The 26,749-nt window shown below is 56.3% G+C and overlaps 4 protein-coding genes across 10 annotated transcripts; 3 read left to right on the top strand and 1 right to left on the bottom strand.

The window, feature by feature from the left end:
- Positions 1–254: 254 nt before the first annotated feature.
- Positions 255–10,316, bottom strand: SHC1 (SHC adaptor protein 1). 4 transcript variants are annotated; one of them, XM_033093108.1, is made up of 13 exons: positions 10,082–10,316; positions 6,570–6,737; positions 5,956–6,026; positions 5,378–5,441; positions 5,109–5,228; positions 4,827–4,880; positions 4,594–4,645; positions 4,327–4,453; positions 3,370–3,568; positions 3,213–3,282; positions 3,000–3,134; positions 2,601–2,839; positions 255–1,859 (listed from the first exon to the last, which is right to left on the bottom strand). In XM_033093108.1, the coding sequence occupies exons 2-13, from the start codon at positions 6,732–6,734 to the stop codon at positions 1,731–1,733; spliced, it is 1,425 nt and encodes a 474-aa protein (XP_032948999.1). In that variant the 5' UTR covers positions 6,735–6,737; positions 10,082–10,316; the 3' UTR covers positions 255–1,730. The 4 variants fall into 4 exon arrangements, with proteins under 4 accessions (XP_032948999.1, XP_032949000.1, XP_032948998.1 ...); XM_033093109.1 differs by having other exon boundaries at positions 3,000–3,131; positions 10,082–10,226; XM_033093107.1 differs by lacking the exon at positions 10,082–10,316 and having other exon boundaries at positions 3,000–3,131; positions 6,570–7,408.
- A 119-nt stretch (positions 10,317–10,435) lies between these two features.
- Positions 10,436–13,936, top strand: CKS1B (CDC28 protein kinase regulatory subunit 1B). 2 transcript variants are annotated; one of them, XM_033092045.1, is made up of 3 exons: positions 10,436–10,683; positions 12,685–12,812; positions 13,419–13,933. In XM_033092045.1, exons 1-3 carry the CDS (start codon positions 10,580–10,582, stop codon positions 13,469–13,471), a joined length of 285 nt encoding a protein of 94 aa, XP_032947936.1. In that variant the 5' UTR covers positions 10,436–10,579; the 3' UTR covers positions 13,472–13,933. The 2 variants fall into 2 exon arrangements, with proteins under 2 accessions (XP_032947936.1, XP_032947937.1); XM_033092046.1 differs by having other exon boundaries at positions 10,484–10,638; positions 13,419–13,936.
- A 2,260-nt stretch (positions 13,937–16,196) lies between these two features.
- On the top strand, positions 16,197–21,663 carry FLAD1 (flavin adenine dinucleotide synthetase 1). Of its 3 annotated transcripts, none has more exons than XM_033093684.1 (8): positions 16,197–16,283; positions 16,739–16,962; positions 18,354–19,098; positions 19,731–19,878; positions 20,360–20,458; positions 20,540–20,729; positions 21,273–21,346; positions 21,442–21,663. In XM_033093684.1, exons 2-8 carry the CDS (start codon positions 16,882–16,884, stop codon positions 21,575–21,577), a joined length of 1,473 nt encoding a protein of 490 aa, XP_032949575.1. In that variant the 5' UTR covers positions 16,197–16,283; positions 16,739–16,881; the 3' UTR covers positions 21,578–21,663. The 3 variants fall into 3 exon arrangements, with proteins under 3 accessions (XP_032949575.1, XP_032949577.1, XP_032949576.1); XM_033093686.1 differs by having other exon boundaries at positions 16,276–16,319; XM_033093685.1 differs by lacking the exon at positions 16,197–16,283 and adding an exon at positions 16,290–16,547.
- Positions 21,664–22,062: 399 nt separating this feature from the next.
- LENEP (lens epithelial protein) lies at positions 22,063–22,820 on the top strand. The gene has a single exon (XM_033093519.1). The coding sequence runs from the start codon at positions 22,157–22,159 to the stop codon at positions 22,361–22,363; it is 207 nt and encodes a 68-aa protein (XP_032949410.1). The 5' UTR covers positions 22,063–22,156; the 3' UTR covers positions 22,364–22,820.
- Positions 22,821–26,749: the final 3,929 nt, after the last annotated feature.

Below are 26,749 nucleotides of genomic sequence, written 5' to 3' on the forward strand. Positions count from 1 at the left end.
CCTGTGCGCGCCCAGAGGCTGGCATCGCGGGGCCGCTCGAGATCGGGGTCCCCTCTGCACGCGCGAACCTCGCCCCCCGGACAGTGGTCCCGCAGGCGCCGCCCTGCCGCACCCTCCCGGCGCAGCTCGGCCACACATCCCCCGTGGTCGCGCGCGGTCGCCTGCTGGAGCCCGGCCCGAGCGAGGCCAGCTGGTTTCCGCCGCGGAGAGCCCACGGCGAACAATAGGCAGCGACAAGAACTAAGAGGCCGAGGTAGAAGAAATATGGACTTTAATTTTTTTTTCCCTTTGGTATAAGTAAGACCCGTGAGAACACCCAAACTACAAAAAAGAGGCGGCGAGGAGTCAACTGTCCCTTAGCCACCAGGCCTAGAGACTCGCAGGGCCGGCTTCTCCGTGGGCTGCTCCGTGGTCGTGGCCCCAGGCAGGGACGCAGTAACCGCAGGTTTGAAGTTTCCCCCGCCACACGTCTGCCTCCTGGCCTCGCGGCCAGAGGCCCACGGGTTTCTGGTGCTAGTTCACCATGGACTTCTCTGCCTTGGGTCTCTTAGAGAAGACAATGCTGCCGGCCCCAACTGCCTCACAGGCTGGGGTGAGGAAAATGCCAACAGTTGTAAAAGGGCTTTGAAAAGTCAAAGAGGTGGTGTATAAATGTAATGGGTCACCATCATTTTGTGCTCGATAAGCCATGGAAAACAACTTAGGAAAGTACATCTACAGCCCTCCAATACATGATTATAAAATAAAAAATAAACGCAGTTCCACGTCTACAGATGGCATGTGGGGATTGTCTACTGCGTCTGAGTCTCCATGCCTGTTCCCCTCCACAGAATCCACCTGGGAGCGCTAATAGTTGCGGAAACCCAGAGTCAGTCATCCCCCCGCACCCCAGCAGGGTAGGCAGGGCGGAGGACGCAGGAGGAAGGGCTACACTTTGGCTGTAGAATATAACATGCATGTGACGTGGGAGGGGAGGGGCACAGAAATGTATATACAGACCCCTGGGGTCAGGGGCCCCCGGCCAGGAGGCACTGAGCTAAGAACGGTCCGCCTCCCCCCTGGCCGGGAGGGGGGTTCTGAGGCAACCTCTATGGGTGGCATATGCCCAGAGAGAAGGGACTGCTGCCACCCCTGCCCGTTCTCCCAACCTAAACTGGAGGAGGTGCTGAGCAAGGAGAGGGCAGGGTCCCAGAAGCCAAGGTGTCAGCGCCCCCATCCTTGACCTCAGGGGCCCAAGAACTCTTTGCATAAAATATTTTCAGACCCAGGAGATGGTCAAAGGCACAAAGTTTAAACACTGAGAGGGAGGGTTGTCGAGAGGGGTCTGGGGCACCCTGAGCCCAGGAGTAGACCGAAGGTGTGATTTCTTCTCCCTTCCCTGGAAGGGTGACCAACTACCTGACACCACAGGACATTTTCTATGAGGCACACTGCCCAGGCCTCGAGCACCCACCTTCTCGGGGAAGGGGGTATCAGGTTGGCACAGGAAAGGCCCTGGGAAGGGGGCCACTCTACGTTAATACTTTGGTGAGGTTTGGGGAGGAGGACTCTACCCCAGGCTCCTGACTCAAACCCTTTCCCTCAGCCGGATGCTGACGGGACCCAGTGTCCACACTACCCCCAGCTGCGGCCCAAGGCCAGGCCCACAGAACACTCCCAAGTGAGGTCCTGACAGTCAGGAAATAGTGGAAGGAGTTGCAGGGTGTCTTCTGGAAAGCACCTGGGACGGGTCACGGTTTCCGCTCCACGGGTTGCTGTAGACACAGTTCGCTGCCCGCAGAGATGATGGGCAAGTGATTGTCCATGTGGTAGCTGATGAGGTGACTGACACTCTCAAAGCGGTGATCCTTTGTCCGAACCTGGGCAGTGGGAAGGGACAGGGCCGATTTAGGTGAAGAGCCCAGTAATACCTCAGCCCCCAAGGCCGAGGAAGCTGAGGAAGGAGAAACAGATGGCAGGGGTGGGAGGGCTGCCAGCCCTGCTCACTGAGGCTTCTCCAGAGAAGGAAACTAGAGGTGGCCATGGAACGGGCAGGCCAGGGACCGGGAGAAGGCAGAGGGGACGTCAGAAGCTATGAAGCTCAGGGCCAGCTACCCCTCCCCTGACCTGGAGGAAGGGACAAGTCTCAGGGGAGGGTACATGGTACAAAATGGATGTGGAAAGGAGGCTGCGGCTTCTGTGGAAGAGAGAGCAAAGTTATGGGGGGCACTGGGCTGAGCCCTGAGTCTGCAGGACGGGGGGAGCCGCTGGCTCCTCTTACAAGAGGAGACTTGGGGTGTCCAGCCTGTGTAGCCAGGACATTGAGCAGCACAGCCTCCCCAGGATGCTTTCCTCATTTGTCAAAAGAGGGGCTCCCGTGAGATGACTCCCGGGCATAAAGTTTGGGGATTTATGGGCTGCAGGACTGACGGGAACACAGCTCAGCCTCAGGGACATGAGAAGGGAAGGAACCCTCAGCCATTGGACGGGGGATGCCAGGCACCTTAAGATGTAGAGGTGCCCGGCCATGCAAGTCTAGGGAGCAATGAGGGGAGGGTCAGACTGCAAAGGAGGGCACCGCGCCTTCCCTGGTGCCCTGCCCCCAGACCCCTGCCACTCACCACACCCTCAGGGTCCACCAGTAGCAGGTGCTTGGGCTGCCCGCTCTGCAGGCCGGTGAGCACGTACTGGCCAGGCGTGGTGGTGCTTTCCCGCACCAGGAAGTCCCCATTGAGCTGCAGCAGCGCCTCGGCCTCCCGGCGGCTCAGCTTCCCGTGGAACCAGGGCTCCCCCCGGAGCTGCTCGGCCATGGCCACAGAATGGGGAGGGGGAGGCACCCGAAGGGCATCTTCAAAGGGCTCTGGGGGTACAGAGACAGGGCTAGGAAAGGCCAATGGTACAACACGTGCCCAGGACCCAGAACCTCCAGGGCGGGAAGGCCAGGAAGGAAAGAGCAAACAGGCCGGAGGAGAGGAGGAACCGAGGACGAAGACAGGCGCGGAAGGGAGAGGAGCACTCACTCATGTCAAAGAGGTCTCGGGGCGCACTGCCATTGACGGCAGGGTTGGGGTGCCCGGCCCCAGCCCCAGCTTGCCGGGCCTTGTCCAGGTTCTGGACGTTGACATAGGAGGGGTCATCGAAGAGCTCTCTGCCTGCTGAGGGAAGGGAGGCTTCCAGTGACCCCAGCCCTGCCTCCTGCACCCCTGGCTCTGTCCCTCTCGACCCCTCCCTACCTGGGCAGGGTGGCGGAGGTGGCATCTGCTTACGGCCTTCCAGGTCTCCCCCAACAGGCTGCCCCACAGGCTGAAAGGACAAAACCAGGATGGGACGAGAGGCCCTCACCAGCCACTCCTACCCCGGGCCTAGCCCACCTCTAGCCAAGCAACTTACCAGCGTTGCTCCCAGGTGGCTGGGGGTCTGGGCGCTGGGCGGCGTGGGTCGAGCAGCCCCCGGGGGGGCTCCTTCCCGAAGCCTCATGTCCACCACCCCCCCAAGAGGGGGTTCCTTCCCCGGGAAGTCATTATAGTACTGATGGTCAGGCGGCTCTTCCTCCTCCTCATCCCAAGCTGAACCGTCGAAGCCGGCCATCCTGAGACGGACAGGGGGAGGGGTGTGGTGGGAGGACGGACGGACGGAGGGAGGGACGCGATGGAACAGTGACCGGCGCGGACTGGGGTTTCCTGTAAGGTCGGCCTGAGGCTAGCTGTGCTGCAGACACAACCACTTCATCCTCCCGGCAACCCCGTAAGGTAGGTATGTCCTTCCCCAGTTTTATACATCAGGAGAACGAGGGTCAGAGGTGGAAAGCTGCTTGGCCTGAGGTCTCACAAGGGAAGGTGGTGCAGCTGAGATGTAAATGCAGGTGTGATTTTAAAGTTCACGACATTGTCGGGGGTGGGGGGGTGCTCCAGAGCACGTTAGCCTCCTCCAAGGCTCAATGTCTCCGGCCCGAGGAAACGTGGGGTCTCGGGAAAGAGCCATCACCCCTCGCTCAAACTCTAGATGGTTTCTAGGGGCAGGAAAACAAAGACCTGAGGATGGAGAAATGGGCAAGAAAGAGGGACAGGCCGGGCACGGGGAAGCCGGGAATGAGAAGCACGTCTGGCCAGGGCTGGGCTGCAGCGTCAGGCCCCCGACTGCTGAGGCAAACAGGGAAGAGCTGGCCCTCAGCAGGCAGAGCCGCCAGTGACTTTCCCGATGGCCACAGGAAACGTAAGAATAGCAGGAAGTGGGAAGCAGGGCACACAGGTTACTTCCTTCCCTGAACCATTCTGAGCCCAAGTGTGGGAACAGCGGACCTCCTTTCCCAATTCCGGTCTGGGGCCCACGAGCTTCCTCCGCGCTCACCTGTCATGGGGGGTAACCAGCTTGGGCGGGTTCCTGAGGTACTGTTTGAAGCGCAGTTCGAAGGCCTGGCCAATGGTGCTGATGACGTCCTGAGCAAGCCCTTCGGGACACTCCAGGATGTGGCAGGCTGGGGGCACAGCAGAGGCTGTCGGTGAGCCTGAGGCAGGGGTGCTGGGAGGAGGCACGGACAGGAGCCCCCGCTCGGCTCCGGGTCCTGCTCACCTGCCTCCCGGCCAGCCGGCCCCACCCCGCTCCCCACTGCCTCACCTCTTTGATTCACCGGGTCTTTGGCCACATAGGCGACATACTCGGCTGTGTCCTGGGGAGGACAGTCAGGAGAGGCCAGTTAGCTACATCGAGTAGCCCCACTCACGCCTCACCCCGCAATCCCAGTGCTTTCCAGATGGAGCCTCCATCCTGGCATGCCCGTTCCGTGAGCCCGTCTTCCCAACCAGTCCCTTACTCTTTTCCCGCCATCTTTGCTCTGTCCCCCAACTCACCGGGTCCCCGCCGGACGCAAACGAGATAGATTGCATGTGGTGGTTGGCAATGATCTGAGGGTTAGGGCAGGGGGCGGAGAAGGAAGGGAATGACGTGTCAGGCAGCCTCAGGCTGAGCTGAGCGCTCCGCACCCGGCCCAAAACCGGCAGTCCCCATTTCATCCTTCGGGCTTCTTACCCCACATCCTCCTGATCTCCTTTCCCACTGTCCTGCTGCACCCAAGCCCTTTCCTAGACCCTCACTCTCACAGCCAGGCCCCCGCTTGGCCCCCTGTGCGCTACCTGCTTGCAGTCCGCGGCCATGAGGTTGAGGCTGCTGGTGGACACGGTGAGAGTGATGGGCATCCCAGCAAACTTCAGGTTACTCCTTCCCAGGATGGAACTGAGCGGGCGGCCACAGGGCTAAGGAAGGGCCCGAGGGTCTCAGAAACCGGGGGCTCCCAACACCCAGAAAGCCCCCACTCCTGCCTGTGGGCCTTCTCCCCACACTTGCCTTTGCCCAGCCCCTCTGCACCTCCCACAGCACCCCCAGCCCCTTCGCCCCCGGGTACCTTTCTCCTTTTTGTCGCCCCCTTAGCACCTGGCACAGCCTCACACACCAGACTGATGGCCTCCCTGGGGAAAGAGGGGTGCTCAGACCCAGAGCCTGCCTCCCACTGGGCTGGGGCTGCCACAGGGCTGGGGGAGGGGAAGGCCAGGCCAGACTCCAGGGGCACTCCAGGCTCTTTGTCGTGGTGGATTGAATTAAGGGCCTTTAATATTTGATGACACTGAGAGGCCGCTTCCTGGCTGATTGGGTTAGGGCCTCAATGGGCGGGCCCCACCCCCTCCAGCTACCAAATGTCCCACTCCCTTCCCAAAGGCAGCAGCAACCTTCCATCTACCCCCATTTTCTACTCAACCTCCAGCTGCCAGCTGCCTCTGCCACCTCCCCCCACAACTGCCAAGGCTGGATGAGTAAGAAGGATCCAGGCCAGAGTTGCCTCTTTTCATTCAGACTTAAGACTCGCTCCCTTCACTTTCTCTCAGTCCCCTTTACCACCCACAGATAAGCCGTCACTGGCACCAGCACCGAGTGACCCACCCGGGCTCCCCTTCTGCGCCCCCAGCCCTCACCCCCTGCACTGACCTGGTGACCTGAGTGCGGGTGTTGAAGTCCAGGGCTCGCATCGACTGCAGGACCTCCACGCAGCCCATGTACTGAGGGGAAGGGGGGTGTCAGCCGCCGCGCCCACCCCTGGCCAAAGGGGCCTGGGACTTTTCTCTGCGTGTCCCTCAGGACAGTGCAGATGAGGCTCCGCCACAGCCCACAGCACACAAGACAACAGGCAATGAGGAGAGGGGAAGGGCGAGCTAGCAGGCCATGAGGCCTCTGGGAGGAGTGACAGGCGTGGGGGGGCGGGAATGGAGTGACATCTCTAGACACGGGGAGCAGACTGGAGGGAACAATCAAGAGTCACTCATCCCAACACTCACTAAAGGTGCTCCATGGGCTGGGCAGGTACCAAGCCTGGAGGGGTGAGGGTGGCGTGGGGGAGTCACAAGAGGGAAGGGGGGCCCAGGCAGAGCTGGGAGGGAAGGAGCTGCAGAACTGGAGAAGGAGCCAGGCAGGTTTAGGCAACAGGGCACTGCCCCCACGGGAGTCGGGAGTTGCTGGGGACGAGCCGGGGACGCCCACACAGCCAGAGTGAGTGCAGGCACCGGGTGGGGGGGTCTGGGAGGCAGTGGGAGCCGTTCACTCACCCGAACCAAGTAGGAAACCCCGGGTCCCATGACTCTGTCGTTGGGGTGCAGCCAGCCCCGCGTGGGCTTATTGACGAAGCTCCCGTGGCGGGTCCACTCCTCGCCCCCCAGCTGGCCCCCTTCCACCCGAGTCCTGCGCCCGCCGCCTCCACTCAGCTTGTTCATGTCCTGGAGGAGAGGCAGAGGGCCCGAGTCTGGCACGGCTGCCCCTACGACCCCCTCCTCATCCTCAGCCACCCTGCCTGGCTCCCCCTTCGGCCCCGAGCGCCCCCCAGCCGGGTTGGCCAGCTTCAGGTTGCTCATCCGGGGGAAGAAGGAGCACAGGGTCGTGGGACTATCGTCCGCAGGCAGAGGTGGCAGGATGGGCCCCAGGGATGAGGCTGACGGCGAGGGGAGCTCTTCCGGTGGGGTGGACTCTGAAGCCCCCTCCTCCAGCGATGACAGAGACTCATTCCGAAGTGGGTTGTACTTGGGCTTGGGGGGCAGGAGATCCATGGCTGGAGTGAGAGGGAGGCTGCTGCCCAGCCCGGCCCCCCTGCCGGTCAGGGCAAGGGGGCCAGGCAGGGGCATCCCCAGGCCCTTGGCCCGATCGGCCCGTTATGGCCCAGGGATCTCAAGGGTTCTGAGGAGGGAGAGGGACCAGTGGCTCTGGCTTCTCCAGCTCCTCCAGCTCAGACCCAGACTGTTGCCGGCCCCATCCCCGCCCAGCGTGGAGCTTCTTCTCTGGCTGAGGGAAGAACGGGCTGGACCTAGAGCTGCCTGGCTCCTCCCCAGGGGCGGGGAGCCAATGCGAGGGACCAATCCCGAGGACACTGCTGACTCACAGGCTTGAGGGATGAGCCCCCACACCACCACTGCACCCATACAAACAACTAGTAATCTGGGGAGGAGTAAAGGAGGGGTGGGAGGGGAGGACCAAGGAGTGAGAAGGAAAGGAGGAGGATAAGAGAAGGTCTGGATCAATCCAAACCGGACACGGGCAGGCCAAAGGGAGCAGGAAGCTGTGGGAGGGTGGTGGGGAATGAAGGAGGAAACAGAGGCAGCTGGGGGTGGAAAAGGGAGGGGATCCCTGAGCTCAGCATTTCCCTTCCTGTCCAGCTTGAACACTTGAAAGTCCCCTCTCTCCAGCCCAGGCCACCCCCCACCACTAGCAGACAGTGGGGTGGTGGCCCCAGGGAGCCTGAGCCTTTAGCATGGTCTGCTACAACAGCTGTGGACAGGAGCTAAAGAAATGGGGAAAGAAGGAAGTGGTCCCGGGGGTGCAGAGGGGCCAGGAGGAAGGGCACAGCTGGTGAGGTAAGGGGGATAAAGTCCACCCTGGGTGGTACAGCAGGGAGAGGAGCTGGAGCAGAGGGCAGGCTGCTGGAGTCTTGTTCTCTGTGCATGGCACCTACCATGCCAGGGAGCGCCAGCCGGCCACCGCCAAGCACTCTTCTGCCCGTCCCCCCGTTAGCAAAGCCGGCTATGAAGGGTAGATGGGGAAGCAGGACACTGACACTAAGGTCAGCTCCCTGCACCTGCCAGGTATGCCATACCCTCCGAAGAGGGTACACGTGTCCACCAGGGAGCACAGTGCCCCTCACATCAGGGGTGCAGCTTGGCTGGAGGAGGTGGGAGAATGAAACAGTTCTCCAAGAGAAGTGGGGGCTACAGACCATGAAGGGAGAAGGGGGCAGAAGCTAAATCTGTTTTAAGTACTGGAGAAGGGTGCCAGGGTCCATGCGCTGAGGCTGGACACAGGGCACCGATCCCAAAGCCATTCCTTCCTCCCACCGCTTCCTGCCACAGCTCTGCCCAGGGAGCCACAGAGGAAGTTGGAAAGTGACCAGAAAAGAAGTAAGATCCCCATACCCCCCAGGCTCACCATGGAATTACCTATCTTTAAATTACTTCAGAAGATAAAAAGGTGCCAATAGTCATATGATTACAATAACTAACAACACTAGCACTGAAAACGTGTCGGATACTGTGCGAAGCTCTTTCCCCTGCCCTTAGTCCTCCTCAGAGGAGCGCGCTGTCATTCCACCACTCCTGACAAGGAATTCTAACACTCCATTTGCTACAGCTCAGAGCTCGGGCACAGAGCGCAAGGAAAGGATTCAGCCATAACCCCACACCCCCCCGACACGCGCGCGCGCGCGTGCACACACACCCCCCCACAGCAGGATTGCTCATCTTTAGCGATGGGCGTCCTGTACGTGCCCGCAGGGCATGACCAACAGGTGTGGGCATTTGGAGAAAAAGAAAGAGGAAGTAGGGCTCTTTAAATCTGCATAGGAATGAGATTGCCTCCTGGGAGTCTGGGTGATGGGGTGTGGGGGAGAAGCTGCAAGTGCCTCCCCGGCCCAGCAGGGAGGAGGAGACGAGAGCGGCGGGAAGTCGCAGGAAATGGCGAAAGCCTCAGGAATGTTTCCAGAAGGGAAGGCTGGGCAAGCAGGACCAGAAGGAATGCCCAGACAAGAACTCCAGTTAGGGGGAGGGGAAGAGCCAGAGTGGTGGGGGCTGCGCAGCCCCTTAAAAAAAAAAAAAAAAATCAAACAGCAAAACGGTCTCTGTCCCCTACACCCACTCCAAGACACCCTTCTCTGGTGGTAGCAAACTTGCGCTCCTGCCACAAGAAATAAACGGCCCTCCCCAAATCCCGCGCGGGGTACAGGTATAAAACATAACAGCTGTTTCTGGGGTGGGTCAGTTCTGGGAAGGGAAACGCAGGGAGGGGGGCTAGGAATCTAGGAGCAAGTCTGTCTCCCACCCTCGTGCCAAACCCCAAGTCCAGCCCCCTTCAAGAAGGTCCATCCTTGGAAGGGGCTGCCTCTAATCTCCCTCGGAGCCAGAGATGGGAACTTGGACTGCCCACCCACGGAGCCTGCCAGCTCAGGGAAACTGAGCCTAAGGCCCAAAAGAGAAAAAGGACAGGGAAACGTTAGCAAGTGGAGTTCCTGACAAAGCGTCGGAGGCGAAGCCCTGGGTCCCACCAGGATAAACCTCCCGAGGGGGCGTGGTCCCCTAAGACGCGAGCCTCGGAAACTTCTTACTAGGAGGCGAGGCTTCTGGACAATCAGACGTGGATTAAGGAAGGGGCGGGACTTGTAGGGGGCGGAGCCCCTAGAGAGGCGTGGCTTCACGAACTCGAATGCTGTAGTTATTTGAGGGGCAGGGCTTTGCCCTTTTGGAAGATAGGCTTTTTGATAGACAGGAGTTAGCGGAGAATCATCGCGCTGAGGCGGAGTTTCGGGGAATTGGAAGGACTAACGTGGGGTTTCTTGTAGTAGGGCTTGGAAGCATGTCAGGGGGTGGGACTTCCAGGAAAGCTGGGTGACAGGGTGCGGTCAGGGACAATAAATAGAAGACAAGTCGGGGTTCAGGGAGCCCCTGAAGTTGGGAGGTGGGACTTCCGGGGAGGGGGTCTCAGGGGGCGGGACTTATAAATGAAGACCGGAAGTAGGGTCCCGGGAGAGGGGTTCCGGGGTGGAGGAGTGGGTCACCTAGGGAGAAAAAAAGTCCCCACTCACCAGGGCCTCATGGAGTCGCTGCACCGCACCGCGGGCTGATTTGGTTCTGGATCACGCCACTACCTCCTTAGGTCGCTGCTCCAACTTTCTCCCCGGGCCCGGCCTCCCAGGAGAAACTTTATTGCACTCACTTCCGGCCTCGCTAACCCCTGACCCTCTACCTCACAGTCCCTCCTTCACCCGGCCCACTTTCCCGAATCAGCCAATGGCAGTGCGGGAACGCGCACAAAGCAGTGTTAGCCAATAAGAGGCCTCTTTTTGACCTCAGCCCGTTCTTGGGAAACGCAAGGAGTCCGTTCCAATGAGGACTCTACGAGAAGCAAATCTAAGCCAATAGGAGGCTTGAAAGTGGAGTCGTCCCGCCTTAAGTCGAGGGGCCCAATAGGAAGCCCAGGCGGCGTGTTTGAAAGTGAGGCCAAAGAGGGTGGGGAGCGCGTGCTGCTGGGAGTTGTTTGGAGGTTGGCGGCGCGGTGCTGAAGGTCCTCAGACAGAGCGATCATGGCGCACAAACAAATTTACTATTCGGACAAATACGACGACGAGGAGTTCGAGTACCGGTTAGTGCCGGCGCGGGGGCCATCACGAGGTCGTGAGTTTGACAAGTGAGGGCGCGAGGAGTTAGTAATCAGGAATGAAGCGACAGAATCAGCGCATGCGCAGCAGATTAACGGGACGGGTGTGAGATAGTTGAGAGCGTAAGGCGCATGCACGCAGGGTCGGAGGCGGCGGTGAAAGAAACAGGGGGAGCGAATTTGGAGGGAGAGCACTTGGGGGAGGCGGAGGTAGGCGTGGTTAGAGTGTGCGTGCTGACCACCGTCACCTTGGAGGTGCCTGGAGCATTCGCAACTTGATTGAGGAAGTTGACCTTGCCTTCTTGAAACTGCTTGTATTACGGCAACACCGTAGAATCCCAGAGCCTACTAGGAAAAGGTGGCAAAGGCGGAGCTCGAATTTTCCTCGCGTCTTCAGTGGAAGGGAGTTAGGAAAGCCCGAGTGTTGCTCATTAATTCATGGAAAAGGGGCGTGGTTGTCCGGCGTGTGTAGGGAAGGGGACTTCGAGGAACGGAGTGCCATAAAACTGGCTAGGAACATTGAGAAAAGACTTCACATGGACCTAATCGATACCCTTCAAATATCTGAAGGGGATCTATTTAGGAAGCCATTACGGAGTGCTTACAGGTTTCAGGTGTTCTCCTGAAGTGCAAAGATAAGCCAAGCCGAAAAAATCTGGAAATACTGATTTCAGAAAGGTGCTCTGTACAGATTGTGATGGAAGCACATAGAGCTTGCCCAGGCTGGTGAAGAAAGGAATCCCTACAGAGTTTGCATTTGAGAAATCCTAAATGCTTAATTCTAGATTGGAGAAGGATGGAAAACAAAGGGTTCTACAAATGTTGGCATTCCACTAGTCTGTTTTAACTATAATACTTAAAACAACTTCCAAGTTTGTATCTTGTCTTCTCAATTGAAGAACATAAAAGGGAAATTTGTTTGTGTTTCTTCTCCAGCCCAGTGCAGGGCTCTGCCCTCCAGAGAACTCCGTGTGTGCTGATAAATATATTAACGGTCTTTACGCCATGCCCGAGGGAAAAGACCTCAGGCCCCGCCCAATTCACTTTCTTTTCCTCGGCTGTTTTACTCTACATCTGAATTAAGCTTACCAAACCTATGTGCTTAGAGCACTTTGCAGGGTTAGGGAGTGTCATCCCCCGGAAGATGTAAGTCTTGGCACAGTGGTATTTTGGTTTAAGAAAGCCTTTTGGTTTTTGTGTGTTTTTGTTTTCTTTTGGGGGGTTGTTTGTTGTGGGTTTTTTTTGCCTACTTAGGTTTGAAGCCAGTCTTTGGGCCAGGGGTTTGTTAGAATGTAAGCTATTTTCAAACATTTAGACTGGAATTATATTATCTCTTTGGGGGGCGGGAAATCGGTTATTAGCACAGAGAGAGCATTTAGTACATTTTCATTGAGCGTGATGAAGCCTATCTGGGTTAGCCCAAATCAAATCAGAGTAGTCATTTCTTTGTCGTGAAAGGAGACTTATCCTTGGCTAGGAAAGCATGAAGTTTCCCAAAAGAAGTCTCATGGCACATCCCTTCAGAGTTAGGAAAATGAGATTGGGGATAGATTTTAGAGGATAAGACATTGACATTTCATCCTTTGTGATGGCTCTTCCACAGAGCCCTCCATAATAGGCCTTTCTTCTCCACAAAATCACTGCTCTCCCTTCCTTACCAATTCTATTCAAAACCACCTTTAATTAGTAACACTGTATGCCGTGGGGCCCCCATTATATTGTTTTAGAGTAATCAACTAGAAGACTAAGCCCGGGAAGGCAGAGGCACTGTATCAACAGTGCCTGGAATGTAGGTGCCCATTCACTTGGGTTCATGCATTCATTTGTACTTTACATACTTTTCTGAGGATTTACATAACTTGGCCTTTATTTCTAGCTGCCTCCACCCCACAATAAGATTACAGGAACTCCCTGCCATCAGAAACGGTTTCTCTGTTCTTTCCACTCTTGGCTTTGTATGCAGGTACTTGCCTAACAGACCGTACCCAGTACTAACACAAATTCCCCCACCTGCCCATGTTTCTGTTACAGGCATGTCATGTTGCCCAAGGACATAGCTAAGCTGGTCCCTAAAACCCATTTGATGTCTGAATCTGAATGGAGGAATCTTGGTGTTCAGCAGAGTCAGGGATGGGTCCATTATATGATCCATGAACCAGGTCAGTGCAATGGCTGAAAGAACCATTGGGGCTGCTTCACTGAGGGAATGAAGGAATGATAGCTCCCAGAGAAAGGGGGAAAGAAGGGGTGGTTTACTGGTTTCTTTCTTATCCCACCAGCCATCTAGAAAAACTGGAGCAACCAGAAATAAGAATAAGAGTAAAGTATCTGGGAAGTTCAGAGATGACCTGTCAATGAAAAACCTCCTTGAATGTCTAATTCAGTCAGAGGGTACCCCTTTTTCTAAGGGCAGGTAGAGTTTATGGCCTTTACTTCATTCTCCATCAGAAAGAGAATTCTCGGATGTGTTCCAAATAAGCCAAGGAAAGTGTATTTCTTGGTAAGACATCAGACACCAAGCTGCCAGGCAGAACGAATAAAGGACTTCCCGGGGCGGTACAAGCATAGCAAAAGAACTGATATTACCAATTCTGTCCTTGGTAGACAGGCCAGGCTGTCGGTCTGCTTCCAAGGCCATATGCTTGCATCTTAACTGAGTTACAGAGATCTGAGCGGGCGATAGCTGGGAAATGGGAGCAGGGTGCCCTGTAGGTTGTGCACAGAAGGGTGTGGGCTTGTCTCTTAGATTTCACTCACTCTTTCAGAACCTCACATCTTGCTGTTCCGGCGGCCACTGCCCAAGAAGCCAAAGAAATGAAGCTGGAAGAGCCGCTTTGCAGCCTCGAGCTTCACACAGCGGTCCTCACTTGCTAACATCTTTCTGATAAAATTATGTTGCCTTCTCGTTTCTCATTTTGATATTTAAAAGATTTTAAAATATACTGTTTGGATGTGCTGGTGACTGCTTTGCTTCTGAGCAGAGCCAGCAGCACATAGCCCAGCCAGGCCAGGGCTCTCGGGGCTGCACCTCGGCTGAGTGTGGCCCCAGAAACCATGGTGAGCTCTGTGTCCACCGGATCACACCTGGCAAATGGAGGAAGCACCTGAGAACAAGACCATGGCTGTTCCAGGGACTGTGGAAACCTGCTGTTTTGGTTTTTTTCCTGCCAGGTGTTGTGTGTATGGTGCTTTATGTTTCAATGTATTGGAAACTTTCCATTTTATTCAAGAAATCTGTTTCATGTTAAAAGCCTTGATTAAAGAGGAAGTTTTTATAATCTAATAATCTACTTGTAAAGGTTTTTTTTCCCCTCTCAGGGTGAGCATCACATTCAACATCACGGTTCTGATATCCCCTTCAGTTAGATAATGAGGCACCGCTCTTTGCTGATAATGATGTTTATTTCAACATTCGGGTAACTGGTTTTTAATCTCATCTGAAAAGCAGGCTTGCTGGCCAACATCTACTGAAATATATTTCTAACTACTGGCTGAAAATAGAGGTTATATAGGGATAACATCTCGTCAAAACAAATAAACTGTCCGTCAGTCAGCGGCGCTGCCTGTAACATAGTCCCAATATTGGAAGGTACATGGGGGCGAGGGGAGGAGGCTCGCAGCCAGAGAGGGCGCCCCACTTCTTGCCCCACCAAAGGCTCAGGCACTCCTATGGCCTGTTCACATTGGTTGGGGACTGTTTCCAGTGGTCGCCACTTTGAGCATTGGAGTCACCTGGGTAGCTTTAAAAGTACTGATACCTAAATCATTCTTAGAGGTGTTGACTCAATTGGCCTGGGGTGTGGCCCGGATGTGGGGATTTCTAGCATTCAGTGGCAGGTAGTTACAGCACTAACCTTTGAGAAAACAGGTGTAAATTGCAGCTGTTTAAGAAAACATTTCACCAAATCATAGATTACCCTCTACTTTTAAAAATAACAGTAGTATTGGGGGCGGCCAGTTAGCTCGGTTAGAACGCAGTGCTCTTAACAAGGTTGCTGGTTCGATCCCCACATGGGCCACCGTGAGCTGCACCCTCCACAACTAGACTGAAACAACTACTTGGAGCTGATGGGTCCTGGAAAACCGCACTTAAAAATAAACACAACAGTAGAACTAAATAAGGGAGATTACCTACTTTCCCCCGTCTTCCATCCATTTATTCCGAGAGCAGAAGTTCTTCGAGTGTGGTCCCTGGACCGGAACCTTGGAAACTCATTAGAAATGCACAGTTTTGGACTCCCCTAGACCTACTGAATCAAAAGCCTGAGGGTTGGGCCCAGCGACATTTTAACAAGCCCTCCAGGTGATCCTGATGCTCCCTAAGCTTGAGAAACCACTGGTGAAAGACTGGACCAGAGCTGAGGTTCCGGGGTTCCTTTGGGGGGGGTGTCAAATATCACCGTTATTACTAATAAAGACAATGGAACACACATGGCTTATGTCATTGGGCAAGTGGGGCGTTTTTTTTAGAGGTTCTTTTCTTTGGAAAAAACACAGGACTTATTACTTAGAAAGAATGGTCTAGAAGCCTGGCTCTGCCATTCACTTTAGTGTTTTGTGGTGGTTGTGTGGCATCTCACCTTTCTGAGCCCGTTGCCCATCTGTAAAATGGGCATCGTGTTTACCTTAGGGTTTTAGGACAGTAAATTGAGACCGGGCATGGTTCAGCCCTCCTCCAGATGACTGCATTTTTAGACCTTTACTACAGAAAACCTAGTGCACACACCGGTATCATCAGCCTTACACGAGAGCTTGTTAAATGCAGATTTCGGGCCCCACTCAAGGACCCCAGATGATTAGGATGAAGGTTTAAGAAGCACTTTTAGACCAAAGGCAACTGAAATGAGAGTAAGTTCGAGTCCAAAGTGGACACAGGCCACTCCCTAGGCGCTGCCCTCACTTGTACCTGCCAGACCCATAACTGGGAAAGGTGATGTTTAAACAAAGCTCTACGTGGAGCCAGGTGGGGCAAGACTTTTCCTTATCAAAGAGGTTGGTTTAGGTAATTCCCTCTACCGTTTATAACAGACAAAAGTTCCACACACTAAAAGCTCACCTGCAGGATCTTCCTACCTCACAGGCAATGCTGACAACTATTCTTCGTATCCCTCCGACTTCCATCTGCTATAATATAAAAGGCCTTCCGAGACCCGTGGCAACCCCTGACCCCTTAGCCTAGAAATAGAGTCGCGGTTAAAGAAAACTGATAGCCATGCACGCAAGAATTTGAATACAGAAGGTTAGACTCAAGCCTCCCTTTTTACTTCCAACAGCAGGAGGGAGCGCCTCAAAATCTCCGAGCACCGCTCCTTTCGCGCGCCCCCCCCCACACCGTCGAGCCCGGGAAAAAAGCCCCGCCCCCGGCTAGGGCCCGGCCCCCATATTTCCGGGTGAGGGGTGCCCACGTGGTTGTCGCCAATAACAACCCAGCATTGCTCCCGCCCTCTGGCTAAGGCTCGTGAGCGACAGTCGACTTCACCAATGGACCTGTGGAGGTAGTCTGAGCGACAGCCAAAATGACCAATTAATATGAGGTAGGTGTGGGTCTAAGGCGGGACTCTGAGTACGGAAGCTGCCCTAGGACAGGCGGAAAGGAGAGGGAGAGAACTGGTGAAAGGTGCCAGAGGCAGGTGAGAACCTGAGAGAGCTCAGTAGTCTGTAACAAGGTGGGGAGAGATGGGATTCCGGGCTAGAAAGGGTGTGGAAGCTTGCAGAAGAAGGCGGCTGAGTTCTGATCGGGGTGGAGGGAGGGCACGCATTTAAAGGGGCCAAGGCCCATGAGCAGGTAGACATTTAAAGAGACAGGTGCCCCACAGAAAAGAGACATTTAAAGGTGCAGGTGCCCAAAATAGAGCAGACCCGAGGAGCCGAGCTCGGCGGACAGAAGACCTGTGGTAGGTTCTCGGGACAGCAGGACATTTTAAGGAGACTAGAGCCAAGCTTAGAAGACATTTAAAGAGGCATGGGCTGGGGTTTGAGAATACGTTTATTAAAGAGGCAGGGATAAAGGAGTCGCTTGTCAAGAGCCAGGTGAGGAAGACCATGCACTCCTGCTCTCCCCCATTATACTTTCTGGCTCCTCCAGGTTCCCTCGACCCCGGACCCCCGTTCCCATGCTATGGCCCCCAGTGCCCTTTAGACCTGGCGGGACTCCCGTGCTTGCGACCCCTATTTGGGGGTCTGGGTGGCTACTGGAGGGCCTTGCAGAGGGGCAGAGAAGGCAGGACCATGGCATCTAGGGCCTCTGAACCTCCCCCAGGGCGCAGCGTGACAGCAGGCATCATCATTGTTGGAGATGAGATCCTCAAGGTGGGTCTGGGGCAGAAGGGGGAGGGGCGGGTTCTCCTGTCCTTAAAGTGCCTGCTCCATATTCTGTTGAGGGAGGGTGAACCAGGGTGGCCTCACCCCCACTTGCTGCAGTAGGTTCCTGGAGCGAGTCCAATATAGTGCAGGAAAAGTGACCCTCATCCTTTCAATTACTCAGTTGAAAAACTTATAGCAAAGGTCCTACAATTTGCCAAGAAGGGTGGGGGAGGGGCTTAATGAAGGACAGGCAGTCCAGCGTGTAAAGGCGGTACAGGTACAGGTATTATTTAAGAGTATAACCGATTTGAAGAGTGGATAAGTGAGATAGAAAGAAAGTACTACAAGGGAGCAATCCCTTCTGAAGGATCAGGGAAGTCTTACTAGAAGTCGTTGTAGGCATGACATTTGTATCACGTTTGTAATAGTAATATTGACCCCTATGTTTTGAGTGCTTACTTGGGCCTGGACGTGGGCTGATTACATCACATATGTGACCTTACTGTTCCTCACAACAACCCCATGACGTTGGTACTTTTATTATAAATCTTACTTAGTAGATAATGAGACTGAGGCTCAGAGAGATTGAGAAAACTGCCCGAGATAACACAGCTAGGAAATGGTAGAGGGGCTTCCAACCTGATTCTTATTTCAGAGTAGCCCTTAACCACTAACCATTCTGTAGAGTAGCAGAAGGACATGGGGCTGCCATGAACACACAGCCTCAAATGCTCTGCAAAAGAATGTGAACTTTATTCTGTATATGGTTGGAAACAACAAATGGCTTTTGAGTCCAAGAGTGATGCAATCACAGTGACACTTTCGGAAGGGTATTCAGGAGGCACCAGGCAGAGCGCTGTGCCCGGAGTCTGGGAGCCTGGCCAGGGGGCTGTTGCAACTGCCCAGGTGAAAGGTGCCAAGGACCTGCTTGGTGGCAGCAGGGGTCAAGAGAAGAGGGCAGACGGAGAGACATTTCAGAAATAGAGTCAACAGCACCAAAGGCCTGACTGGCTGGGGACAGTGTCTGGAGATGCCATTGACCGAAGAAGGGACAACGGCCCAAGATGGGGTGAAGATGCCCAATGAGCAGTTGGAGCCAGGGGACTGAGACTGTCAGGGTTGGTGAGGAAGAGGATAGAATTGATCACTGAATCCCTAAGCATCAATGAGGTCAAGGCCCCAGTGCAGAGGAGAAGGCCCAAGGTGGATGACACATCCCCGCCGGACTCCATTCACACCACCTTCCCGCCCTTGTGCCCAGTCCAGGCTTCTTGGCAGCCTGAGCTGGTGTCCCCAGAGAGCAGAGTGCCCCATCATCAGGCACTTTCACCCCTGCCGCCTTTGCCCTTCGTGCCACAGCACTGACCCTCTCATCCTCCCCCTCTCCAATCTCCCAGGGACACACTCAGGACACCAACACCTACTTCCTGTGCCGGACACTGCGCTCCCTGGGGGTCCAGGTGTGTCGAGTCTCTGTTGTACCTGATGACGTAGCCACCATTGCGGCTGAGATCACCTCTTTTTCCAGCCGCTTCACCCATGTCCTCACGTCAGGGGGCATCGGTCCCACTCATGATGACGTGACCTTCGAGGCCGTCGCACAGGCCTTTGGGGATGAGCTCAAGCCACACCCTGAGCTGGAAGCGGCCATCAAAGCCCTAGGAAGGGAGGGCTGGAAGAAGCTGTCGCTGGTGCCCTCCTCTGCCCGCCTGCATTACGGCACAGATCCTCACACTGGCCGGCCCTTCAGATTCCCGCTGGTCTCGGTCCGCAATGTCTACGTCTTCCCAGGCATTCCAGAGCTGCTGCGGCGGGTCCTGGAGGGGCTGAAGGGACTGTTCGTCAACTCAGCCGTTCAGTTCCACTTGCGGGAGCTGTACGTGGCCGCTGACGAGGCCTCTATTGCCCCCATCCTGGCCGAGGCCCAGGCCCACTTTGGACGCAGTCTGAGCCTGGGTTCCTACCCTGACTGGGGCAGCAACTACTACCAGGTCAAGGTGACGCTGGACTCAGAGGAGGAAGCGCCCCTGGAGGAATGCTTGGCCTACCTGACGGCCCGTCTGCCCCAGGGATCGCTGGTCCCCTACAAACGCAACACCGTGGAGCAAGCCAGTGAGGCTGTATACAGTCTCGCAGAGTCAGGTAGGGGCCTCCTGGGAGAGGTGGCACCCCAGGTCTCAGGAAAGCAGGGGCTGTTGGAGGCTTCCCACAAGTCCAGGAGAGGGTAGAGAATAGCTACAGTCGATTTCATTCATTCTCCCAATAAATAGTGTGTACCCACTTTCACCAGCACTGTGCTGGAGTTTGGGGGGTAGCTCAACAGGACAGAGGTGCCCTACTCTAGGGACCAGTGCTTTACCAGGAACAGTAGACGTTAAACAGGTAATTGTGTGCATGAGATGTCAGTGATGAGGGGAGATCGGCCTGGATCTGGGGTCAGAGAAGGCTTCTCTGGGCAGGTGACATACAAGCTGAGTGACAAGGAGGATTGGGCCAGACCAGGAGTGGAGCAAGAGCACCCAGTAGGAGAGGGGGCCTGGAAGGGAGCGGCAGGAGGTTTAGGAGACGCACTCCCCGGGAGAAGACCCTGAGATGAGGTGTGGCTGAATGGCAGGCAGGGAGTTGCGTCTGCAGGCCTGCTGGGCAGCAGGAAGGAATGGACTTCATCCTCGGGACCCTGGGAGGATCCTGAAGGGTTGGAAGCAAGGGTGTCATGGCCCCCACTGCCCTGGGGGGGTGTCTATCTGATGGCCTCTTCCCTGCCTGCCTGGCAGGGTCTCCTCTGGGGGACAAGGTGGCAGGGGCCCTGCGGACCATTGAGACCTCCCTGACTCAGTACAGCCTCCCCCAGCTCTGCGTGGGCTTCAACGGCGGCAAGGACTGCACCGCCCTCCTACACCTCTTCCACGCAGCTGTGCAGAGGTGAGCCTAACCCCTGGAGGCGGGAGCCCAGAGAACCCCAGATACCTGATCTGCCCCATCCTCTAGCTCCCTAGCCTAGGAAGCAGGGAAGAAAGGGGCTATCTGGCTGGGGTCTGAGAGGGAGGTAGCCAGAGTGACCTCTCAGTTCCGTTCCCCCACCATATTTACTGGGCACCTGACACGTGCCTGGCCCTAGGTGTGGATGAGTGAGCCACCATCCCTGACCACAGGGAGGTCCCGGTCCTGTGGGGAGGTGAGATTAACCTACCTGAAACAGGGCTGTGGGCTCCATATTTGAGAGGGGAGAAATCCGAGCGGGCTTCCCAGAGGAGGTGGGCTCTGATGGATGGGAAGGACACGGAAGGGGGAAGAGAAGGGTGTCCGTCTGGGGGTCAAGGAGAACGGGTGCAAACTCTGGGAAGCATTTCCTTGCCCGTGCTGACAAGCCTATGGATTCTCCCGCCCCCTCCACCCCCCGCAGGAAACGTGCTGAGGCTCAAGAACCCCTCCAGATCCTGTATATTCGCAGCATCTCCACTTTCCCTGAGCTGGAGCAGTTTCTACAGGACACCATCAAGAGGTACCAGGGGCCTGGAGGTTTGGGCTCCAAGATGGGCTCGGCAGGGCCCATTTGTGACTCCCACGCCTCTCCCTCCCTCAGGTACCGTCTGCAGGTGCTAGAGGCTGAGGGGGACATGAAGCAGGCCCTGAGCCAGCTGAAGGCACGGCACCCCCAGCTGGAGGCCGTCCTCATGGGCACTCGCCGCACGGACCCCTACTCTCGCAGCCTCTGCCCCTTCAGCCCCACCGACCCAGGCTGGCCCTCGTTCATGCGCATCAACCCGCTGCTGGTAAGGCAGAAGGGGACTGACCGCCTTCGGTGTCGTGTCCCGTCAGTCACTGCTCCCTGGCTTCCCGAGGTGGGACGTGGATGGAGGGGCCCCGTCATCCAAGGGAGGCTGTGCTATTTGTTCAGTCAGCCTTTGGCCAATATTACTGAGCACTAATTCAGTGGCAGGCATCGTGCTCTCGCTGTGGACAGAACAACGGCTTAGACCTCTGCTGTCCACTATGCTAGCCATTAGCCATTTATTTATCCTGTAACTGTACTGAATGAAAATGAAACACAAATGACGGAAAAAGCCCTGAACGATACACACCTTGTGTCAAGCGCCCACCGTGTTAGCACAGAGAGAATATGTCCATCACTGCGCGAAGTTCTCCCGGAGCTCACACGCCAGCGGAGGGCGAATTGGGAGTGCACGGGGCACAGAGCGAGATGTACCAGCCAGTCGGATGGCAGGCCCTCCCTCAAAGGGCCCCTTCCCAGGCAGCAGGGGGAGAGTGGGAGAGGACAGTATTTGTGGCTCTTGTCTGACTCTCTGACCTCCCAGGACTGGACCTACAGAGATATCTGGGACTTTCTGCGTCAGCTGTTTGTCCCGTACTGTATCCTGTATGACCGAGGGTAAGGATGCTGGGGGAGGAACTTGTGCGGGGAGACGCGGGAGCTGGGATGGGGCAGCCACCCCACCACACACTTGCCCTCTGCTCTGGCTCCAGCTACACGTCACTGGGGAGCCGGCAGAACACGGTGCGGAACCCAGCCCTGAAGTACCTGGGCCCAGGAGGACAGCCCACTTACCGACCAGCCTACCTCCTGGAGAATGAGGACGAAGAGCGCAACTCCCGCACGTGACCTCCCAGCCCTGCCCCCTCCCCCCTGCCCCCAGCAGGGCGGCTGTCCTGGAGTGCAGCCTCTCAATAAACTGTGCCTCTCGTGGGCCTGTTGCTCTCGCTGTGCCTTCCTGCGCCAGGGGGTGGGAGAATCAGAGTGGGCCAGGCCCTGCCAGCTCTGAAGGGGCAGTGCGCAATCCGGGATAGGGTGGGGGTGGGGGTGCAGCACAGGCTGGAAAGGAGCTCCGGTTGGTGATTCTGAATGCCAGCCTCAGCAGGAGCCCACCAGAGGGCGGAAGTAGGGAGTTGTGCCAACCACTGGGGGTAAGGGCAACCAGGCAGGGCACCTGAGGTTTCGAGGCCCAGGCTGGAAGAAGGGAAGCTGAGCTGGCCTGGCTGTGGACGGTGACAGATGGAGTGGCCAGGCCCTCCTCCTCCTACTAACCCCACCCCTCCTCCATCTCCGCATAGGGGCTGACTCAGCCTGTTCCCAGCCCAGAACCTTCCTTGTGCTAGACCCTGGGGCCTTTGTCCCTGTAGTCAGGAGGTCTGAGGGGGTGGGGACAGTTGATAAAAGCCTCCAGAGGCAGCTCCCACACCCATGCTCAGAGCTGCTGCCCACATGCAGGCCCGGACACAGCCCCTAGCCCAGGCCCTACCCTTCTCCCTCGGAGAGGCCCTGCGAGACACCGGCCTCCGAGGGCCAGTCATGAAGATGGGCACCAGGTGGGAGGGCCTGCAGCGGACCCTGAAGGAAGTCGCCTACATCCTCCTCTGCTGCTGGTGTATCAAGGAGCTGCTGGACTGAAGGCGGCAGGGAACTGCCTCCCTGCCAGCGCCAGGGCTGGTACTGCTCAGGTGGGCGGAGTAGGGCAAGCAGCAGGCACGGCTGCAGCCTGCTGGCCAGAGCGCTGCCTCTCAGCTTCCCATTCTCTTCTTCAGCGCCCAGCCCAGCCCCCATCAAGACCCCTGGGGCCAGCTGCACTTGACCAAAGATGGGCCACAAACAATGAGTGAAGTGTGCCTCCTGCTTTGAGTTGGTGCCATCTGTCAGACCTGCCTCATCTCTGGGCCTCCATTCCCAGCCCCTACCTGGTGGATCTCTGTGCACAGAAGCTTGGCCTGCTGGCTAGGACTCCAGCAAGACTGCAGCAGGACCTGGCACTCCTCCAAGCTTGGCACAGTGAGCCCACCAGCCCAGATGGTTGGTCTTTATCTTCTTAGTGCCAGGAATGGGACTGCCCCCTAATGTCTCTGTTTGAGAATCACTGAAGTATATATATATATAATAAATAGGCCTTGAGGCCATAAGTTCTCAGTGTCTAAAGAGGAATCAGAAAAAGTCAGCACTGGCAGGGTCTTGTAGCCAGGGTGCCGACCAGGGAGGGAAGGAGGTTGTCCCGATGAAACCGAGACTGAAAGCCAGCTTTCCTGACTCACTGGTGCCTGTGGGGGTTGGGGGGAGAAGGCCAGGTTCCTCCCAACTTGTGGGTTGGGAAGAGTCCAGCTTGGGTGGGGTCTTTTGTGAGGCCCTGTGCGTTAAGATGGGAACACAAACTGAACACGGGGTCTGGCCAGCTCCCGCCTCGGAGGATCTTAGGGACAGACGTGGGCTGATGCTAGAGCCCAGCTCATGGAGGAGGTAAGGGCCCTGCTCCTCCAGCTCACAAAGCTGCAAGAGAAAGGCACCTCTGTGGCCACACAGGTCCCTTAGGCTTATCATGGGACACAAACAGCCAGGAGGAGCAGAATCAACTCTTCACGTCCCCCTGGCAAGCCACCAACCCGTGCTTTCCCTTATTACTGCCAGTGGTGGGAACACACAAGCCATGTTTACCGCATGCTTACTAACGTGCACACTCACAGCCCCCACAACCTCAAAGCCAGCCAGAGGGCTCATTCAATGTCCCTGGGATCGCTCACCATCAGTCCCTGGCCCCTCTGTTCTCTCCTGAGGAACTGGCCTGGAGAGGGTGTGTGAGACCCTCCCCCCCACTCCCAGGGATCAGCTTTTCCTCAGCCTTCTCGGTTAACTCCTTTTTCTCTGGGATGATTTTATTTTTCTTTTTGTAAAGGTACTATATGCCTAGAGTAAAAGATTCTGGTGGTAAAAGGCAAGTTTCCCTCCTACACCTATCCCTCAGCACCCCCTCCCTGCGGGTAACCATGGCTACCAGTTTCTCGGAGAGCACTGTAGAGATAGCCCCTGCATGTACTGCATCTTCATTCATTCATTCATTTAACAAATACTATACAGCATCTACTATCATGCCAGTCTGCATGCTTCGGATACGGCCGTGAACAAAAGAGATCCTTGTACTACTCGCCGAGCTTACATTCTGATGGATGGAAACAGAAAATAAAACATAAACATAAAAAATAAGTAAAGAGGGGGCGGCCGGCTAGCTCAGTTGGTTAGAGCGTGGTGCCGGTAGCACCCAAGTTGCTGGTTCGATCCCCGCATGGGCCACTGTCAGCTGCGCCCTCCTTAAAAATAAATAAATAAACAAGTATAGAGATGTCATTCGGTGACAGGTGCTATGGACAAAGGAGCAGGCTGAACTGGGGATGGGAGTGGAGGCAGGTCCCAGAGGGCCTGGTCAGCCTTGGTAAGAACTTGAACTTTGACACTGAGTGAAAGGAGGAACCACTGCTGGGCGCTGGGCATTAACTGACTTTTTATGCGAAAGGCTCACAGTGGCCGCTGTGTTGACAACAGACGGATGGAGAGCAAGGGTGGAAGAGGACAGCCCGGCTAGGAGGTCATGGGCACAGAGAAGCTGATGGCTCAGAGCAGGCTGAGATGACACACTCCACACACCGCTCTGCACTTTGCTTTCTCCCCTTAATGTACCTTCTACAGGAGTCCACATCAGTACATTTAGAGCCTGCCCTTTCTTTTTCACGGTAGCATAGCACTGTACTCCAACCCAAGGTGCTTTCTTATCCCTGGCTGCTCAACACCCCTCTTAGGCACCCACGAAATGTAGGTCAGTGGTCTTGCCTGGTCTCTTCAGATCCCTAGGGCACCACAGTGAGAAGAGAGAAGGTCCTGAATCCAACCAGAGAGAGGTTAGTGGTGGCGGTGGACACAGAACGTAGGTGCCCATCTGAATTGGGGGCTCCTCCCTTCCCTTCCCCCTTATAACCTGCTCCCTGCTGGGCCAGCTCTAGCCCTTCCCTGGCCTTCTGCCTCCTTTTCCTTTCTTAGTCCCCCACTTCCACCAAGCTGGGCAGTGCCCGGAGGTATACACTGGAGTCTGAGAGTTCTGAGCATGAGGGCCTTAGCCAGCAGAGATGTCTGGCAAAGAAGTGGCAGCAAGAGAAAGGCAGGGTCCAGAGCTGTGGCCTGTGACTGGCCCCGTGGAGGGGAGCTGAGGGACAGAAGTAGAGACTGCCAGTGGCCCAAGGAGATTGTCAGAGCCGGAAAGAGGCCCTGATGTGTAAAGACTCAGGACAGGGATAGGGAGAATAACAAAAACCATACACGCCCTCTGAGAGCCCTTTTTGCACTACAAAGTGCTTTGAGCCTCACAAAAGTCCACTTCAAAAGTAGGCAGAACAAGGGTAATTATCTCATGTTAACGTGAAGGAAAGAGGCCCAGGGAGGTGAAGTGACCCATCCAAATTCATACCCACAGCACACTGCGACAGGGTAGTCATTTCGTGAACTCAGATGTTCTCATCTCAAATTCAGGGCTTCCCTCAATTAGCCTGGGGATGGTGGCCTGAGGCGGGACCAGGCAAGCAGAAATGTGGAGGGGACTGTCACCCCCATTCTGCACCCGCTCCATGCTCCCCCCCCCCCCCCCCCCGCCATTTTCACTGAATCCGCACAGGCCCAGAGGTGGTTCCCTGGTCTACACCTCCCGATTCTTCTAGGGGAGAGAGCCGCAGCAGCTTTCCTGCAGTGTTGTCTCTCCACCTAGAGCGGACGAATTACTCTCTCAGGAGCTCGCTAGTTGGGTGTGGCTGGTGGCCGGGAGTGGCTGTAAAGGGAAGCAGAGTGCCAACATTGGGAGGGATGGGTAAGACCTCATCTACCCCTCGGCGCCCCTGGGGAATGGGCGGGGTAAAATGAGAAGGAGACAAGACAGAGCTGGAAGCGACCCCCAAGGACCACAGCCTAAGGAGGAGCGGCCTGATACCAGGAATCCCAGCTGATTTCGTCGGGTATAAGACCCTCGATGGTGCACGAAAGGCAGGTGTTGGGAAGAGGTCTGAGGAACCGCGCGCTTAATAAACGACATTAGAGCAATGATTTTGGGAGGGTCTCACGTTTTCCCACCAACACTGAGAGGCGGTTGGAAAGGGGTGAGTGGCACTTGTTTCACTAGCGCCAGAGCGCACACCTCCAAGGATACAGGCTCTTATTTGCGTCCCTATTTGCATCTTGTTTGCATATGAGTTATTTTCCCTTCTATAGGTACAGAGAAGTTCACGGCCACTTTCTCAGTTACTCCCAGCTGAAACTTTACTCCAGTTTCGGGGGCGTACCCATTCTTCCGGCCATTCTCTGGCCCCTCTGACCTTTAGTTCTCCATACCCTTCCATATTTCGCCTTCAGCTCTTTACCTATCCCGGCTTCAAGGCTGCGCCCCAATCTCCTAGCTGGGTTCCAGGAGCCTGGGGGCCTGCGCCGCCTGGTGGCTGGCGGGAGGGAGGCTGAGAGCAGAGGGGTTCTGATTCGCCTGCCCTGGGACGTGGAGTTTTGGAAAATGTTCCCCCGAGCTTCCTGAAGCTAAATTTATCTCCCTCCCGCCCCGGGGGGCGCAGAGATCCCCGAGACGATTAGCGCTGCGCAGCAGCCCGCTTGCGCCGGGGGGCCCCGGAATAGGCGCCGAAGTTATAAATAGTGCCGCCCGCAGGTGTGGGGGGAGTCGGCGGGAGGGGGGCAACCCTGGCAGCCACGGCCCCTTCAGGTGGGTTGGGCGGTCGCGGTGGGGGGCGCCGGGGGACGGCGGGCGGGGGGGCTGCGGTCTGAACGCCCCCAGCGGTTTCCTGGGCGGCGGGTTTTTCGAGGGAAGCGGAGGCAGCCTGGGGAAGGGGGGCAGCGGGGAAGAGGTGGGCGCCTGGCGCGGGCTGACGCTCCGCTTCCAGCTCGGCCCCCCACATTCCAGAACAGGCCCCCAGACCCACTCACTCAGGACCCCGCCCAGGCAGAGTCGGGCTGGCCTTTCTTCCCGCCAGAAGA

The sequence above is a fragment of the Rhinolophus ferrumequinum genome, chromosome 22 (assembly GCF_004115265.2).
Source record: "Rhinolophus ferrumequinum isolate MPI-CBG mRhiFer1 chromosome 22, mRhiFer1_v1.p, whole genome shotgun sequence".
NCBI lineage: Eukaryota > Metazoa > Chordata > Mammalia > Chiroptera > Rhinolophidae > Rhinolophus > Rhinolophus ferrumequinum.